At 55.3% G+C, this 17,074-nt stretch overlaps 1 protein-coding gene across 1 annotated transcript; it reads right to left on the bottom strand.

Annotated features, from left to right (window-relative positions):
* Nucleotides 1-67: 67 nt before the first annotated feature.
* Nucleotides 68-15,522, bottom strand: C13H20orf27 (chromosome 13 C20orf27 homolog). Its single transcript, XM_010378958.2, has 6 exons — nucleotides 14,809-15,522; nucleotides 6,607-6,711; nucleotides 5,075-5,217; nucleotides 2,018-2,156; nucleotides 973-1,095; nucleotides 68-737 (listed from the first exon to the last, which is right to left on the bottom strand). The coding sequence occupies exons 2-6, from the start codon at nucleotides 6,623-6,625 to the stop codon at nucleotides 637-639; spliced, it is 525 nt and encodes a 174-aa protein (XP_010377260.1). The 5' UTR covers nucleotides 6,626-6,711; nucleotides 14,809-15,522; the 3' UTR covers nucleotides 68-636.
* Between the last annotated feature and the right edge of the window lie 1,552 nt (nucleotides 15,523-17,074).

Genomic DNA, 17,074 nt, shown 5'->3' with positions numbered 1-17,074 from the left:
CCTTCCTTGGCCCATCTGCAAAGGAGCAGGCATTACCCCAAACCCAGAGAGCAAAAATCCACCTGGCTTCCGGTATCCACTGGAGTTTTATTTCTTTAGGGTTCTATCCCAACCAGTCGCTTAAAAACCAAGTAACACAGACCTGAGGGTGGGGGCGGGGGTGGGAGCTGGGGACTGCACCTCCCTCCTACTCATGGTGGACAGCAGTGGGGACGAGGGAGGGGCAGGAGAGGTGGCTGAAGCAAGGCAGCAGCAGCAGCAGTCATGGGGCCACGACGCCAGAGCCAGCTCCATCCTCTCCCAGACCCTGGTTGGAGCCCCTATGGCTTGGGGTGGGGAGTGGGAAACCCACCCCAGGCCCTCCCTCTCCCTTCCTCAGACAGCCTCCTTTCGGGCTCAACCCATTTCTTCCGGCAGGAGACTGAGGCACACGGAGAGGAGGAAGTGGGAGAGGAGGACGCGGGAGGGGCAGGGTGGCAGCACAAATGAAGGCAGAGGTGAGAGGCGTGGGCAAGGCCACTCCACCCCCACGCCCACCCCAGAGAGGGGCGAGGAAGCCACACCAGCACGCAGCATGTCGGGGGGACAAGGCGGGGTTTAAGGCTGAGGGGCCCGGGGCAGGCGGGGCCTCAGGCCTCAGTCAAAGCCATGCCAGTCGCTGTGCTCTGAGTCATATTCCAACTCGGCGCCCACGCACTTGACACCGTCCAGCAGCATGGGCGTGCCGTGGTGTCGGTCTGCAAGGTGGGGTGCAAGTCAGTGCCATGCTGGCCCCTGGCCCCACCCATGCGGCCCACTAAGGGGACCCCTCCCCTTCCCTCAGGGATCAGCTGGAGGTGGGGACCCACCAAGGAGGTTGAGAACCCCCAAAATGGGCAAGGAGCCCTTGTTCAGCCCTGGTTCCCTGAGGACAGAAACCCTTGCAGTCAAGCTTGTGCATCCCTCCTCCAACCAGGAGCCTCACGCTCTCACCCATGACGCGGGCCTGCACCGTCACGCGCACACAGGTGCCGGTGCCACCTTCACAGGCTAGCAGTATCTCCTCTTTGAGGACGCCCTCTTTGTGTGCTGAGTACTCGCACTTGACACTATAACCTGCCCGGGGACAAGGGCAAGTGGTCAGTACCTCCCCCAGCCTCCCGATCCTGCCCCTGGCACTCACTGGCCTCTACCCACCACCATGGCAGGGAGCTACATGCTGAGTTGCCCCAAGAAAGGGGCAGGGATGGCCTTTCTGGAGCCCAGAGACCCATTCACCCTAGCAGGGGTGCAGAGGTCTCAAAAGCCCATTCTTCAGTGAGCTGGACATGCCTCCAGCCTGTGGGCCACCCCAATGTGGCTCCAAGAGTGAACGAAGTAGGGTCCAATTCAGGCTTCCAAAAGGTCTGGCTGTTTTCTCCCAAAAGGAAGGCAGGGGGAGGTGGTGATGAGGAATGAGGGGGGTGGGGCGGGGTAGCCTTTGAGCAGATCAGATGGCAAGACGTAAAGGCCTGAGGGGTCTCAATCCAGTGAAGGACAAGGTCATGGGGAGGCTGGTGATGGGGACAGGAAACTGAAGCTGGAGCTCCATGAAACTGACACCCTAGCCTCTGCCAGCCTGGGAGTTGGGGGTGGGGCAGGACCTGAAGGGAGCCTGATAGGAACAGCGGCCTGAAATCCAAGGTCTGGGACTGGTGGGTGCTAGGAGTTATCCACAAGGTGTGTGCAGCTCCAGCAGGTTTTTCTCGAGGGTTAGGGAAGCAGGAGGGAGAGCTGGAGGTTTCAAACCAGTTCCTCAGCGGCTCCTGTCTTGGTTACTGCCCCACAGAGGTAACCATCACACCATGGGCAGGTACAGGCTCATGGACTTCTGTTCAGGGACAGGGAGCAAGGCCTGCCGTGCTGTCACACTGCAAGCTCACAAAGAGGTGCCATGTCCCCGACTTGCTGAGCTGCCCATCCACCCTAGTTGGGGGTAAGGGAGCACCCCATGTTCTCACTCCCACTCCCTATGGGCCTGCTGGAGGAGGGGACGCACCTTCAGGGACGGGCACCACACTGAGGAGCTTGAGGTGCAGGCTGGGGACAGGTGCCTCACGGACGTCCTTGCTCAGCCTGTGCACTGGGGGCAGAGTGAAAGTAATCTCATACCTGTGCAGGATCTTCAGGAAGCCAACCTATAGCAAGAGAGGTGAGGGAGGGAGGCACCTTCACTTCCTGCTTCCCCCAGGCCCACCCAGTTGTGCCACCTATCATCCCATGGACCCCAGCATCTGCTTCCCCAGAGAGCCCAGAAAGCCCAACTCCCTCCATCACTCTAGCTGATTGACCACCCAGCCCAGTGGCCCCAGCCCTTTCACAGACCCCTTCCCTTGAGGGTCCCAGCCCTACAGCTTGGCCAGCAAGATCCTCAGCATCTGTCTCACAGGCCCCAAAGTCCTCAGTGGCTCATTTCATAGACGAGAAAATGGAAGCCACAAAATGACTGGCCAAAGGCCACATAGTGTGGCCAGGGTCAAATCCTCCCTAGACTTCTTGACCACTCCTGCCATGCATGGCACGCAGCAAGGCACCACCCACTGCCTACAAGGAAAGGTTCAAAGTCCCACAGGTCATCCACCTGTCCCCATCACTGCCAGTATCCCAGGGTCAAGGATGCTGGTCTTCCATTCGCTCATAGGATGACACCAGGCCACAGACAGTGCGGGATGAGGGATGGGATCAAATTAGAGACACGACAGTAGACCAGCTGTGTCAGCCCAGAGCTGGCCCACAGGCCTGGTACCAGCCATTGAACTGGGGCCCCTGGCTGCCCTGCTGGCACCGGACTGTGGATGCCCGCCTGCCCACTCAAAGGCTGACTATGCCCAATGGCCCATACTCACAACCCAAGCAATTTCTGTTGTTCATTCACAGTGCTTGGTGACAGCCACCCTCTGGAACAAATACCATTCTTGGAAACTCCAGTAGTATGAAGGGTCACAAGCCAGGGTGGTTGCTAAGCAGGGTGGCTGGCAGGGGTGCCAGGCCAGCGGGCAAAAGTGCATGCTGTACTCCCAGCTCGCATGAGCACAGACTCCTGCTCACAGTTACTGGGGCTGGGCAGCCCCATCCCTGGGGGCCAACTGGGACTGGCTGCAGAGAGTTTTAGCTCTTCAATGGGACCAGGTCGATATTGCTACGTGACAAACCTCAGTCCCCCTCATGCTCTGCTGGTAGAGGGCACACCCGTCAAGAAAGCTTTCTGGCTGTACCTGCTAACTGTGACCCTGTGACGCAGGGGTACTACTTGTAGAATTTTCCAGGGGAAATAGAGATGTGCAAAAAAATACTCTTTGCTGCCTTATTTATAACAATGAAAACAAAAACAGCCGTAACACCCCGGAATAGGGAGCCAACTAAGTCAATGATGACACATATCATGGAGCAGTAGGCAGTTGTAAAATCTCGTGGAAAATTATTTACTGACACAGGAGACAGTTCACAACAGAAACAAGCAAAAACCAGTGTGGACATGGTGATGCCAGCTTTTGTTTTTGGAAACAAAGCTTTTTAAAATAAGCTGGATCCGTCACCATAGTGTTTTCAGAAAAATAGATAAATAAAATTTTAAAAAGCTGGAATAAGCCGGGCGCAGTGGCTCACGCCTGTAATCGCAGCACTTTGGGAGGCCAACAGGGGTGGATCACGAGGTCAGGAGATCGAGACCATCCTGGCCAACAGAGTGAAACCCCCGTCTCTACTAAAAATATAAAAAAATAGCTGAGCGTGGTAGCATGTGCCTGTAATCTCAGCTACTCCAGAGGCTGAGGCAGGAGAATCACTTGAACCCAGGAGTTGGAGGTTGTAGTGACCCGAGATCACGCCACTGTACTCCAGCCTGGCGACAGAGCGAGACTCCGTCTCAAAAAGAAAAAGAAAAAAAAAAGCTGAAATAACACACATCAGAATATTAACCATGGTTATTTTGGGATAGTATGACTGTGGGTACTTTTAAATTTTTTCACATTTTCTCTGTCTTCCAAATTTTCTCATGTCTATTAAGACATGAGTGGATTTTGCAATGAGGGGAGAGAGCTATTTTTAAGTGTTGGTTTGTTCCATTTATTCTCTTGGGGAAGCTGTCAGCTGTAGGACAAAGAGTGGGAACTTCAGAGTTGGACAGAAATGGAGACAAAACCCACCTTTTTTGTTTGTTTGTTTGAGACCGAGTCTCTCTGTTGCCCAGACTGGAGTACACTGGCGCAATCTCAGTTCACTGCAACCTCAGCCTCCTGGGTTCAAGCAATTCTCCTGCCTCAGCCTCCCAAGTAGCTGGGACTACAGGTGTGCGCCACCACACCTGGCTAACTATTGTATTTTTAGTAGAGATGGGTTTTGACACGTTGGCCAGACTAAACCTGGGCCCCTTTTGAGCAGCACGCAGACCCCCCTGCAGGTCCATCTCAATAGGCCAGACCTCCCCCGACCCAAGGGCACTCCTGTTCAATTCTGGACCCCTGATTTATTGACTGAATAAATAAGGCCTCAGTCTCCATTTTCCCCAACCCAGCTCCACCAAGCAGAAAACAGGGGGTGATAATACTACTTTAAAGAGCCTAACTCAGCCAGAGATTTGGCAAAGAAGGGTTAAAAAAAAAGTTGCACCTTGTTATTGCCTTAATTAGCTTCACACCTGTATCACATACATACATTCTTCCATTCTCATACCAACTCTAGGTAATGTGATTGTCTCCACTTGAGAGAAGAGAAACTCAGGTCCCAAGGTCACAGAGCCAGAACGGCTGGCTGAACCCAGGCCAGTGGCACCACAGCCGCGACACTGCCTTCCATTGCTATTGTCTGGGTAAAGCAGATGACAGCAATGGCTCTGCTCATCTTGATCTGGATGACATTCTTGATCTGGATGACGTTCTAAATGCTCTCATCTCATTGAAATCTCACTGCCTCCCATCTGACAGATGGGGAAACCAAGGCACAGGGAAAGGCACAGACATGCCTATAAGCCCAGCTGAGAGGAAAGGGGACAGGCACCCAGAAGTCAGGCAGAGCCGGGGAGTGGGAGAAGCTGCTGATGGGGGAGGTGTACATGTACCTTGACCAGAAAGCTGCTGTCACTCTCCTGGGTGACCATGACCACCGAGTCATGCAGCTTCTCATCAAAGTGGACGTGGCTGTGGGATCCTTCCGCATCGTGGCCTGCCGCAAAGCGGATACTCCGGACTCTGGGCTTGTTGCCTAGAAGAGTGGGAGAGGGCTCTGAGGGCTTTCCCTGTCCCCAGGAAACTCCTCCCGTTTGTCCCCTCGTCGCCCCCAACACTGCCCTTGACATCATCCAGCTCCCACTGGCTGGGCTCTTTTCAAGGCTAGGTGGACACTGGTATCATGAGGCTTGAGGCCCCCTGAGTCCTCCCACAAAAATGCATCCCCTGAGAGTGGGCGTAGGGGGACTCAGGGACTGGCTAATATGACCCTTGCTTGAAGGGGATGGGGCTGGTGCCAGAGACAGGAAGGCACAGTCTTCCAGACTCCCACCAAGCCAGGGCAGCGTGGGGCTCAGGCCAGTCCTCCAGAGGAAGACTGCCCAGTGCTCTCCTTCATAGTGCAAAGCCCCCCATCCCTGGGGCCTACCCCCAAGCTGTGTCAGTGCATGAGGCCCCTGCCTGCCCATCCTCATGACCCAAACCTGAAGGGGCAGGGACAGGAACAGGCTCTAGGAGATCTGCCTAGGGGTGGCAGAAACAAAGGTTATCAAAAAACACACTCAGCCCACGTAGGTGAGGCTGCAGCTGCCACTAAACCTCACTGGCCACTGGCAAGCAAGAAGAGAGAACCCAAGGAAGCTTCCAGACCCACCCCAAGACCCCCTTCCTTCCTCTGCCTAACCCACCATCAAGGTCCTCAGCTGTCCCTGAGCTGGGTCGGGTTCTCCAAGACCAGAAAGGGCAGAGGGATGGGAAAAGTAGGGTAGCCAGGAGCCGGGCTGAAGGCCTGGACTGGATGAACACTCAGGCTGGGGAGGCCGAGAGCATGGCCCTAGTCCTCTCTGACCCCTGGCCCCTAGGCCCTCCCACCAAGAGCCCTGCCCAGGGTCCTCTTAGTGGGAGGACCTGATCCAGCTTTGAGCCAGCCTCTTGGATACTCGGAGGCCCAGGAGGCCAGCCTGGCACATCCACAATCCCTGGTGAGCCCCACAGAACTAACCCTCAAATCTCACCAGATCACCCTGGCCTCAAACCCTCCCTTATCCCTTCTGGATTCTGAACGAAACTCAAATTCCCTTCCACAGCCTGCTGTGGCCCTCCCATGTCACCAGTCTCGGTGCTCACCACAAGCCCCTCAGCTCCCCCAGCCCCCATAGTGGAAGGGCAAAGACACAAGAGCACACATCTCCACAGACCAGCCTAAGGAGTCAGCAGGGCTCCGCAGAGGTCCCTGCTAGGGCTTTTATGAGCCCCAGGACCTGGCACAAACATATTCCCAATCACATTCACACACCAGCACACACGCACTCACACATGCACACACATACACAGGTGGTGCGGGCCCTACCTGCAGCAATGGCCCTCCTACCAGGGCCCACTGGAAGAGCTTGTGCAAGCCCCACCAGGCCAGGAAGGCACTTACCCTTGTTAGCCGCAGCCATGGACGCCCTCCCTGCCACGCAGCTCCTGCCGGACACCGCCACTCACATTCAGCGGCCTCCCATGCTCCAGGGACACCAGCAGGAGCCTGAAGATAGGGAGTGGGGAGGGCAGGGGTCAGGGCCACCCATGGACCCATCATGGTTTGGGGAGAGCAGAGGAGCTCCCTTTAGGAAGGATTCAAACAGCTACTGCTCTCAGCAGCCCAAGTGGTGTCTGTACTCTCTAGCATGGGGGCTTCTGCCCACATTCACCAAGAGCCCTCACCCCTTCCTGATATCCCAGTGACTCAGGGTTCTGCCAGCGTGTGCTGAGTTGCAGCTTCTAGGTGCCAAAGCAACAGCATAGGACTCCTATCCCCAGCACTCCCAGAGGCTGGCAGGAGGGGCAGCCTGGAAAGGAGGATTTTACTGGTATTTTCCAGGGACCAGTTCTGGTCTTGCTGACCCTGAAGGCTGGGCCTAGAGCTGCATTATCCAGGTTGCACAAGCAATGCAGCTGGGTGAGGTCAGAGGCAACAGTGTGCTTGATGGTGGGCAAGAACAGGGGACCACATAAAAGAAACATGTTCTTAGAGCTTTCCCTCCTGGTGATCGGTCAGGGCCATGTGCAAAACAGATGCCTGTGGAGGGGGTGTGCCCCCATCTGAACCCGCCATTCAGACCCTGCCCCGAGTCTCAGGCCTGCCTCTGGCTCATCTTCCCAACGGCAGCCTCAGCACAGGGGCAGTGAGAGGCACCCCAGGAAGCCTCCAATGGGCCGAGCTGGGACTATCTGAGCATCAAAAAGAATAATGAGTGCAACTGATGCAAACAGATGGAACACATGAAAGCAGGGCATTCACAGAGATTATTAAAAAAGAAGAGGGAAAGCAAAACAAACAAACCCAAGCCCTCAAAAGCCCTCATTTGTCACCACTGACGGTAGCAGTGCCCTCTTTACTCTGAAAGCTAGGGATTAAAGAGAAAGAATTCAGCCTGTCTCTTGGCCTTTCTTGTGACCAAATTGCCCTAGTGGTTGATGGAAAGCTCTTCTTTCGGGAAGAATTCCTACTAATAAATAACAAAGAAATGACCAAATGCTAAGTCATTCTGCAACCACTAAAGAAACAAATGCTGGGCCGGCGCGGTGGCTCAAGCCTGTAATCCCAGCACTTTGGGAGGCCAAGACGGGTGGATCACGAGGTCAGGAGATCGAGACCATCCTGGCTAACCCGGTGAAACCCCATCTCTACTAAAAAATACAAAAAACTAGCCAGGCGAGGTGGCAGGCGCCTGTAGCCCCAGCTACTCGGGAGGCTGAGGCAGGAGAATGGCATAAACCTGGGAGGTGGAGCTTGCAGTGAGCTGAAATCTGGCCACTGCACTCCAGCCTGGGCGACAGAGCGAGACTCCGTCTCAAAAAAAAAAAAAAAAGAAAAGAAACAAATGCTGGAGGCAACCAGAGCCAGTGGATGCTAAACCAGAGGGGAAAGTTGACAGGAAGCAGATACTCACAGGCGCCCAAGTGTCACTGACAGAGGACCTGGTGTGTGTGTGTGGTTTTTTTTTCCTTTGGTTTTTGTTTTTTGTTTTTTGTTTTTTTGAGACAGAGTTTCGCTCGTCACCCAGGCTGGGGTGCAATGGCAGAATCTCAGCTCACTGCAACGTCTGCCTCCTGGGTTCAAGCGACTCTCCTACCTCAGTTTTCCAAGTAGCTGAGACTCATGCCTGGCTAATTTTTGTATTTTTAGTAGAGATGGGGTTTCACCATGTTGGCCAGGCTGGTCTCAAACTCCTGACCTCAAGTGATCTGCCCACTTTGGCCTCCCAAGTGCTGGGATTACAGGCGTGAGCCGCTGCGCCTGACTGAGGACCTGGTGTTTAAGAGGAATAGCACGAGTTTGCAATGGAGGGATGTGACTTCTCCCAGTCACCCACTGGTCTATCTCTCTACTTTGTGCAGGACAGCCTGTCACACTGATGCCTCCTGAAGTGAGGCAGCCCAAAGTCACAGCATCACTGACAAGGATTCCTGCCAAAAAGGTTTAACCTGGATCTAAACCAGCCTCTAGCTTCAACTTCTTATTTGCTGAAAACACAAAGGAGAGTGGAACAAATTTAATGACTCCATGAGAAAGCAATGAGACAAGCCCAGAAGGCAGGACATTCTACAGGATGACTGACCTGTTTTTTGTTTTTGTTTTTGTTTTCAAATGTCAAGAAGAAAAATAAAACAGGCTAGGCACGGTGGCTCACACCTATAATCCCAGCAATTTCGTGGATCACCAGGTAAGGAGTTCAAGACCAGCCTGGCCAACATAGTGAAACCCCGTCTCTACTAAAAGTACAAACATTAGCCGGGTGTCGTGATGGGCGCCTGTAGTCCCAGCTACTTGGGAGGCTGAAGCAGGAGAATCACTTGAATCCAGGAGGCAGAGGTTGCAGTGAGCCGAGATCACACCACGACACTCCAGCCTGGGTGACACAGCGAGACTCTGTCTCAAGAAAAAAAAAAAAGAAAAAGAAAACAAGGGAGATTGTTCTAGATAAGAAAGCGGCAAACTACAGCTGATTACACAGCTGATGGTAGGGTTGCTGCCTATTTTTTTGTTTTTTTTTTTTTGAGACAGGGTCTCACTGTGTCCAGCCCAGGCTGGAGTCCAGCTCACTGCTGCCTTGATCTCCCAGGCTCAAGCAATCCTCCCACCCCAGCCTCCCAAGTAGCTGAGACCACAGCCACACACCACCATTTCTGGCTAATTTTTGTAGAGACAGGGTTGCCCAGGCTGGTCTCAAATTCCGGAGCTTAAGTGATCCGCCCACCTCAGCCTCCCAAAGTGCTGGGATTACAGGCATGAACCGCCGGGCCTGGAAAATAAAGTTTTTTGTAAATAAAGTTTTACTAATAGAACACTACACTTCATTCACTTACATGTTGTCTGTTTTTGCACTAAAACAAAGCTACTTCCAAGTAGTTATGATAGAGACCATATGGCCTGCAAAGTTTAAACCATTTATGATCTGGCCCTTCAGAGCAAAGGTTTGCCAACCCCTGTTCTAGATCAACACACACTTACAGACCAAAAAAGGATAATCTTCAGGACAACTGATCTGTTTTTTTCACCACATCAGCTGCGAGAAGAAAAATAAAGTAGAGGGTGTTTCGAACTACCTATCAAAGAAGACATCTGTGGGGGCCAGGTGCTGCGGCTCATACCTGTAATCCAGCACTTTGGGAAGCCAAAGCAGGTGGATCACCTAAGGTCAGGAGTTTGGGACCAGCCTGGCCAACATGGCGAAACCCCATCTCTACTAAAAATACAAAAATTAGCCAGGCGTGGTGGCGTGCGCCTATAATCCCAGCTAGTCAGGAAGCTGAGGCAGGAGAACTGCTTGAACCTGGGACGCAGAGGTTGCAGTGAGCCAAGATCCTGCCACTGCACTCCAGCCTGGGTGACACAGTGAGACTCTGTCTCAAAAAAAGAACAGGCTGGGCGCGGTGGCTCACACCTGTAATCCCAGCACTTTGAGACGCCAAGGCGGGCGGATCACCTGAGGTCGGGAGTTCGAAACCAGCCTGGCCAACATGGAGAAACCCTGTCTCTACTAAAAAATACAAAATTAGCCAGGCGTGGTGGGGCATGCCTGTAATCCAGCTACTCAGGAGGCTGAGGCAGGAGAATCACTTGAACCCGGGAGGCAGAGGTTGTGATGAGCCGAGATCGTGCCTTTGTACTCTAGCCTGGGCAAAAGGAGCAAAACTCTGTCTCAAAAAAAAAAAAAAGACATTTGGGGGATCTGGAAAATGTAAATGGCCTGGACATGAGGTGACACTAAGAAATGAGTTGATTTTGTTAGGTACGATCATGGAATTGTATTAGGTAGAGAAATATGTCCTTATTTTTTCAGGGAAACACACTGAAGAATTTAGGGATAAGTGACACTGGCTCGCCAGTCCAGGAAAAGATGAGGAACTACAGGGTGGCCTCATAGTCTAGGGCTGGGCCTGTGGAGGGCATGACCTCAAGGTCCCTCTGGTGCCAAGCTGCCCTGGGAGCAGGTGTGGCCTCACCTCACTCCTCACTCCTCAATGTGGGCAAAGTCCACCCATGCCCAAGCCTTGCCTCATGGGCAGGGTGTTCACAGTTTGGGTACCACCAGGAGCCTCCTTTGGCCAATGGACCAGGAGAGCAACCCCCTCTTAGAGGTGAGCTTCCAGGCCCCAGCCTAGGGTGCAGGAAGTGGAGCTACACCCATTCACCTCTGGCCAGGGCCACTGTGGGGTCGGTTGCCTCAGCCCTAGAAAGCTCAGCTTGTCCCCAGGGAACTTGGTCTTGGAGAGCAGCCTGCCGTAACCCACCGCCGACTACAGCTGCCCCCAAAGCTGTGAACTCAGAGCATATGACAAATGGCCAAGTGCAAGAGTGTGAGGCCCTCCTCCTATCCTGCAGAGGCTGCTCCAGCCACACCTCTGCAGCCAGGAGGCAGTGACAGCCCAGGGTCCACAAGGTCCCCCCATCTCCCAGGATGCTCCCTGAAGGCTCAGGTCAAACTGCACTAGTGGCTGGTAAGCAAAGGCCGCAGGCCCTTTTCACAAAACACTGACCCGGTCCATGCAGGACGCTTTCCCTGTCTTCCCCCCAACTACTGCCTGACCCCGCCCCCTGCCTTTGCCCAGGTCATCCCTTCAGCCAGAAACAATCGCATCCCTCCCAGCCACACCTTCAACAGGGTCTCAACCCCAACATTTCTTTTTTAAGGATGCACACCCTGCAATACCAGGACAGGACTACAGCTCTTTACGGAATCCCCTTTCTCATGTCTGGGATCATTTGATATCCCTCTTCCTTACTTTACAAGGGTAGTGACTGTGTTCCTTTTTTTTTTTTTTTTTTTTTTGAGACGGAGTCTCGCTCTGTCGCCCAGCCTGGAGTGCAGTGGTGCAATCTCGGCTCACTGCAAGCTCCGCCTCCCAGGTTCACGCCATTCTCCTGCCTTGCCTCCCGAGTAGCTGGGACTACAGGCGCCCACCACCTCGCCTGGCTAGTTTTTTGTATTTTTTTAGTAGAGACGGGGTTTCACCGTGTTCGCCAGGATGGTCTCGATCTCCTGACCTCGTGATCCGCCCGTCTCGGCCTCCCAAAGTCCTGGGATTACAGGCTTGAGCCACCGCGCCCGGCCTAGTGACTGAGTTTCTGTCAAACCCTGTGTCCCCGGCACTCAGCGCAGCACCAGACAGGGAGGAGCTGTGTTTGGTTTATGTTTGTTGAATGAATGACCACATCACATTTGCTTAGAGGGCTTGTCCAAGGCCCGTACTTCAGCACTAAATGATATGGTCAGAGCCAGCGACTGCACTGGGGGCTCTCAGGAAGCAGAACTCCCCACCCCACTCTGGGGTGCCCCCCCTGCCCTGGGGGCACTTCCCTCTTGCTGGCCCCCACCAAGTGGCCTCCCACTGGCATTCCTCAAGCCTTGCTGCAATCAGCTGGTTACCTGTCCATGCCTGCTTTGAGAGGGACATGCCCCATCCCCACTGAGGGTGGGACCCACATCTCATTGCAGTGCCCAGTATTCAGTAAAGGGCAAACACTCAGGGCCTATAACCCTCGGGACAGTGAGGACATAAAGGCAGGAAGCAAGTGACTTCAGGAAGCCATAGGAAACTGGGAAAACCAAACCTCCTTTCTCAATGGAGAACCTGCTGGTCGCTGTCCCCTGGGAGCTGGACTCTTGTCCACATATAATTCCTCATCAGAAACAGGCAAAGAGGGCACTGGGCCTCCCCTGCTGCAGCTGTGTCCACAGAGAACAGCTAGGCCACCACACAAACCCAAGCCTGGCCCTGCCTCCAGCCTCCTCCTGTGCTAACCAAGGCTTCACCGTGGCTCAATCCACAAGGCCCCCAGAGGCAGCAGTCCTGGTTCAAATTCAGGATCTGCCCTTGCTAGCTGCATGGGTGAGTTCTTTCACTTCTCTGTCCCTGTTTCCTAATGTGTAACACAGGAATAAGCAGTGGCCTCTTCCTCTCAGGGTTTGCTGCAACTGTCTCTGAAGCTCTGTGATAATGCACCCCCACCTCTGCAAAAGCAAACCCCCAAAGGCCTGGTTTCTAAAGCAACAGCAATTTCAGCAGCACTGTCAGAGAGGCACTTCAGGCCAATCCTGGAGGAGCCAGGAATGACCCTTAGAGTGGGCCCCAGGGACGTCAGCCTTCTTGGAAAACAGCTCAAGGGTTGAGGGGGCCTCCCTCCTCCTGCCTCCCCCTTCTCCCACTCCCACAGCAGCCAGGTCCCTAGTGAGGGTCAGAGAACAGATGCTGGGAGTTCCCAGTCCCCCTAACCAGAGGGGCTTACAAGGAAGATGTGCAGAATGAACATTCTGGAAAACTGGGAAATGACCAGGGAGGAACATGGTGCCCCTTCCCCCAGCAAAAAAAAATTATACCCTCCCTGCTGAGATGGGATGTCAGCAAGCTTCTAGTCCCCAGCCCAGGGTGCAGGAAGAGGAGTTACACCCATTCACCTCTGGCCAGTATGCTCCCAACGTATGAGACCTCATTTCTCATTCCTTCTTCAATCCCCATTCTCATTGTGGTTCAAAGTCTTTCTCTCTTGAGCCAGGAACTCCGCAACCTTCCACCCTCCCTACCTCTTCCTCTCCTACCCCAGCCTGGGGCTCAGTCCTGGCTCAAGCACTCAGTCCAGCAGAAGCACTGCGTAGCCTCCCATTAAAGCTCATGCCTGTGAAAAGAACACCCATTAAGGCCTTGAGATGGGGCCACATTGACCTGCTGACTCTCAGCACTGGACACGGCAGGGGCCACACATACTCAGAACAAGGCCTGGAAAGGTGAGGCTGGAGGTCAGAAGTTGTGGCAGCTTCACATCAACTCAGCCTTAATGTGACTTCATTTCCTTCTCCCTCCAGCGGGCCAAAGGTGCAAAGATAAGTATGGGTGTTCTCTCTCCCTCTAACAGTGAGGTGCTGGGGGTGGGGGTGGGGGAATATGGAAAAGGGACCCTCACCACCCACACCTTCCTGCCTCCCCAACAAGTGCTGCCCTCCTCTGCCCAGCATTCTCCCCTCTTTGCCCTCAGCTAGTGGGTGCTTAGCCTCCAGATGGCATGCCCCACTTAGGCCCTGCCCTGGGCCTGTGATCCAGAGGTCCCAAGAAGCAGAGGCCAGGCTGGTGCAGGGAGTCAGCCGAGGTGAGGGTGGGAGCACACAGGATTATCTCCCAGGGACAGGGCTGCTGCCTCTTAGCTCAGGATGGATAGAATGTGGGGGGTTATCCAGCTACATTTTCCCTCCACAGAAGACCAGAATGGGAGGGAGATAGGGGTACTGCCCCGACTTTCTTCAACTCCCCGGGGCAGAAAAATGCCCTACCCCTATTTTCCAGTGCCAAGATTCAAGAAGAAAGGCAAGCGGAGACTTCCCTTTCTCAGTCCCTGCTTACTAATGGAAACATCGGTCCAGAACCTAAATCCAGTCCCTCCTCCTTCGTGCCACCGGTGGGGAGGTGCAGCCCAAGCCCCCGAGGCCCCAGGGGCCCAGGTGTAGGACCCTTTATCCTCTCCGGCAGCCATCCCTGTGGGTGTGGCACCCCCGCCACACCCCATTCTTGTCATCTCGGGGGGGGGGGGAAATGCAATCGGACATCCCCCCCATCCAATCCATCCCGAGCTGCGAGGCGGCGGCTCTGTCCCTCGGAGATAATCCTGTGCGCTCCCCACCTTCGCTCACCTCGGCTGACGCAGGAGTCTCCGGAGCCCGCACTCCCAGACATCACTGCCCTCCTTCCTGAGGCTGCTGAGGCTCGGAGGCTCAGAGATGCTACTCCTCCAAGGTCATGCAGCGAGGCAGCGGCAATGAACAGGGTCGTGGGGGGGGGGGGGGCGTTGACCCCATTACGCCCCCGCCCTCACTACCGCACTCGTGCCCCCGGACAATCGCTTAGCAGAAAACACCCCAGCTGCACCAGCTAACGGTCACTAAGCCCCAGGAACCTGACATCACTCTAGTTCAGGTGCTGGGGAGTCCTCCAGGCCCGGCCCCGACAGCGGAGCCCCCCACCCTAGCCCTGCCATCACGGCCGCTGGGGTCCCAGGCACTGACTGCTCAGGACAGGGCCGGGACCGGGAGGGGACCTCGGTGAACGGGAAGGAACTGGGAGGCAGGGAGCAGAGAGGTAGCCTCACCTTGCGGGGTGCACCCCGGGGCTGGGGAGGGCAGGGACGACCGCTGCGGGCGGCTGCAGGGGCTCAACGCCGAGCACGAGGAAGGGAGCCCCGCGCGGCTGCCGCCCGCCCGTCGGCACGCCCCCGCCTCCGCCCATTGGTTGATCTGGGGGTGGGGCAAGGGATGCTTCGGACCAATAAGCGGGCTCCAAAGAACGGCCAACTGGCGAGGGCCGCCTACGTCACGTGCAAGGGTCGATGAGGCTGCGCCCTGCGAGTCCGCGCCTGCCGGGCGAGCTCTCGCGAGGAAGGTGGGCAGGCGGCCCAACTGGGCCAGGGGCCAGAACCCGGCAAGGGAAGAGGGGGAAGGAGGGCCGCGGGTTGGCCCCGCCCCCGCCGCTTCCGCCTAGGGGATAGTGCCTCCAGCCTTGACGCTTGCTAAGGACGCACCTCTCTTGGGCCCTGCGCTGTCGGGAGGGCTGTCGGGCGCGTCTCGGGGCTGGGTGGAACTCTTGAAGGTCGCCTTTCTCCCGGGGCTTCCACGCTGGCTTCGGCCATCGATACGGGCCGTGTTAGTCTCGTTCAGGAGCTGAGGCACCCTCCATCACTCCTGTTTCGACCCCAGGGTTTGGACCTCTTCCCCTTCCACCCCATCCCCTGTGTCGGAAGAAGCGCCCCCGTGCGGGCCCGAGACGCGTCCCGGGAGCCCGGCCAAGCTTGGAGAAGCATCAGAACAAAGAAGGCACGCGGGCTGGGGGCTGGGAGAGCCTGTGACGCGCCCCCGGGGATCGCAGCCTCTGCTCCCGGTCTCCATGGAGGCGGTCGCCATGGCAGCGAGATGCGCCTCTTTCGGCACTGCGGGGTGGGATGTGGGCGCCTGCAATGAGCCAGGGAGCGAGAGGCGTGGCCCTCCGGTCTGCGGGGGTTCTTGCCGGTGCTCTCCGCCCGCCGGTTCGCGAACACCCCACCTACACTTCGCCCGTGGGGACGGATTCCCCAAAGTGCCCGCAGTAAGCCGTCCGGAGCACGCAGCGCGTTCCTTCCAAGGGAACTAGAGGAGAGGCGACCTGGGCGGCTGAAGGCCAGCTTCCCTTCAACAGGGCCGGGGTCGCTGCCTTAAAGGAGCCCTCAAGTCTGCCACCCTGTGGCCCATAACCTGTCTGCTGATCTGTCTGCACACTGTTGGCAAATTAATCTTTCTGAGCTCTTGTTTTCATCGCGTCCCTCTCCTGCTCCAAAGCCCTCTGGGACTGTCTCCAGTAGCGCTTCACAAACTTTAGCAGCATTTTCGGTGATTCATGTGCCCTCGCGTTTGAGAGACAGCACTTACATTGAGAGCTTTTCACATTCCGATCTCAGCCCACTCACTCCTGCCCACTCTAGCCACTCCCACCCCACTACCTTTAGACCTTGTCTTGAAGGTCTAAAGTTGGCAGACGGTGGGTCCCAAGTGGCCTGTAGATGTATTTTGTTTAGCCCACATGGGGCTTTTTAAAAAAGTTCTTCCCCCTCCTGCCTCCCCCTCCTCTTTCTGGAATCAGGAATCTGGTTTCGTGGCTTCTTTTGAAATATCAAAAGATCTAACGACATGGGCTCACATTCCAGCCTGGCATTATAAGCCCCGTAAGAGCACATCACTTTACCATAGTCCCCACCAATCCCTGTTTCTCACGGTTAATTACCTTCTGGGTCAGTGCAGACATTTGTGATCCCCTCTCCCTGCTTATCCAACCTTCCAACCTGGAAGGTCCTCCCCACTCTCTTATAGCCAAAATTCAAGCCCTCTTCAACCAGGATAAGGTTTGCCTATTTATTTATTTATTTTTGAGACAGAGTGTCACTCTGTCTCCCAGGCTGGACACCTGGCACCATCTCGGCTCACTACAGCCTCCGCCCCCCTGGGTTCAAGCCAATCTTCTGCCTCAGCCTCCCGAGCAGCTGGGATTCCAGGCGCTCGCCACCACACCCAGGGCTAATTTTTGTATTTTTAGTAGAGACAGGGTTTCACCATGTTGGTTAGGCTGGTCTTGAACTCCAAGCCTCAAGTGATCTGCCTGCCTCAGCCTCCCAAGGTGCTGGGATTACAGGCGTGAGCCACTGCACCTGGCCCAACCCTGCTTTGTTCAAAAGTCTTTCTAGCCAACTTCTCAAAACCATCTCTGGTGTGGGCTCTCTCAAACACAAACGCTGCTAACTGCACAGCCCGGGGTTATTTCCGAATTGTCAACTCCTTTCAGCAAACATTTACTGAATGTGTCTGATGAGTAAGTTATTGTGCTAGGCTCTG

This window comes from Rhinopithecus roxellana, chromosome 13 (assembly GCF_007565055.1).
Source record: "Rhinopithecus roxellana isolate Shanxi Qingling chromosome 13, ASM756505v1, whole genome shotgun sequence".
Lineage (NCBI taxonomy): Eukaryota > Metazoa > Chordata > Mammalia > Primates > Cercopithecidae > Rhinopithecus > Rhinopithecus roxellana.
Note: the sequence above shows the minus strand (reverse complement) of the source record. Positions and strands in the feature narration are given on the sequence as shown.

Coding starts and splice junctions, on each gene's coding strand:
- C13H20orf27 (XM_010378958.2), bottom strand. Junction 2,157..5,074: donor ACAGCAGCTTTCTGGTCAAG/GTACATGTACAC, acceptor CTCTTGCTATAG/GTTGGCTTCCTGAAGATCCT. Junction 738..972: donor GGTGCAGGCCCGCGTCATGG/GTGAGAGCGTGA, acceptor CCCACCTTGCAG/ACCGACACCACGGCACGCCC.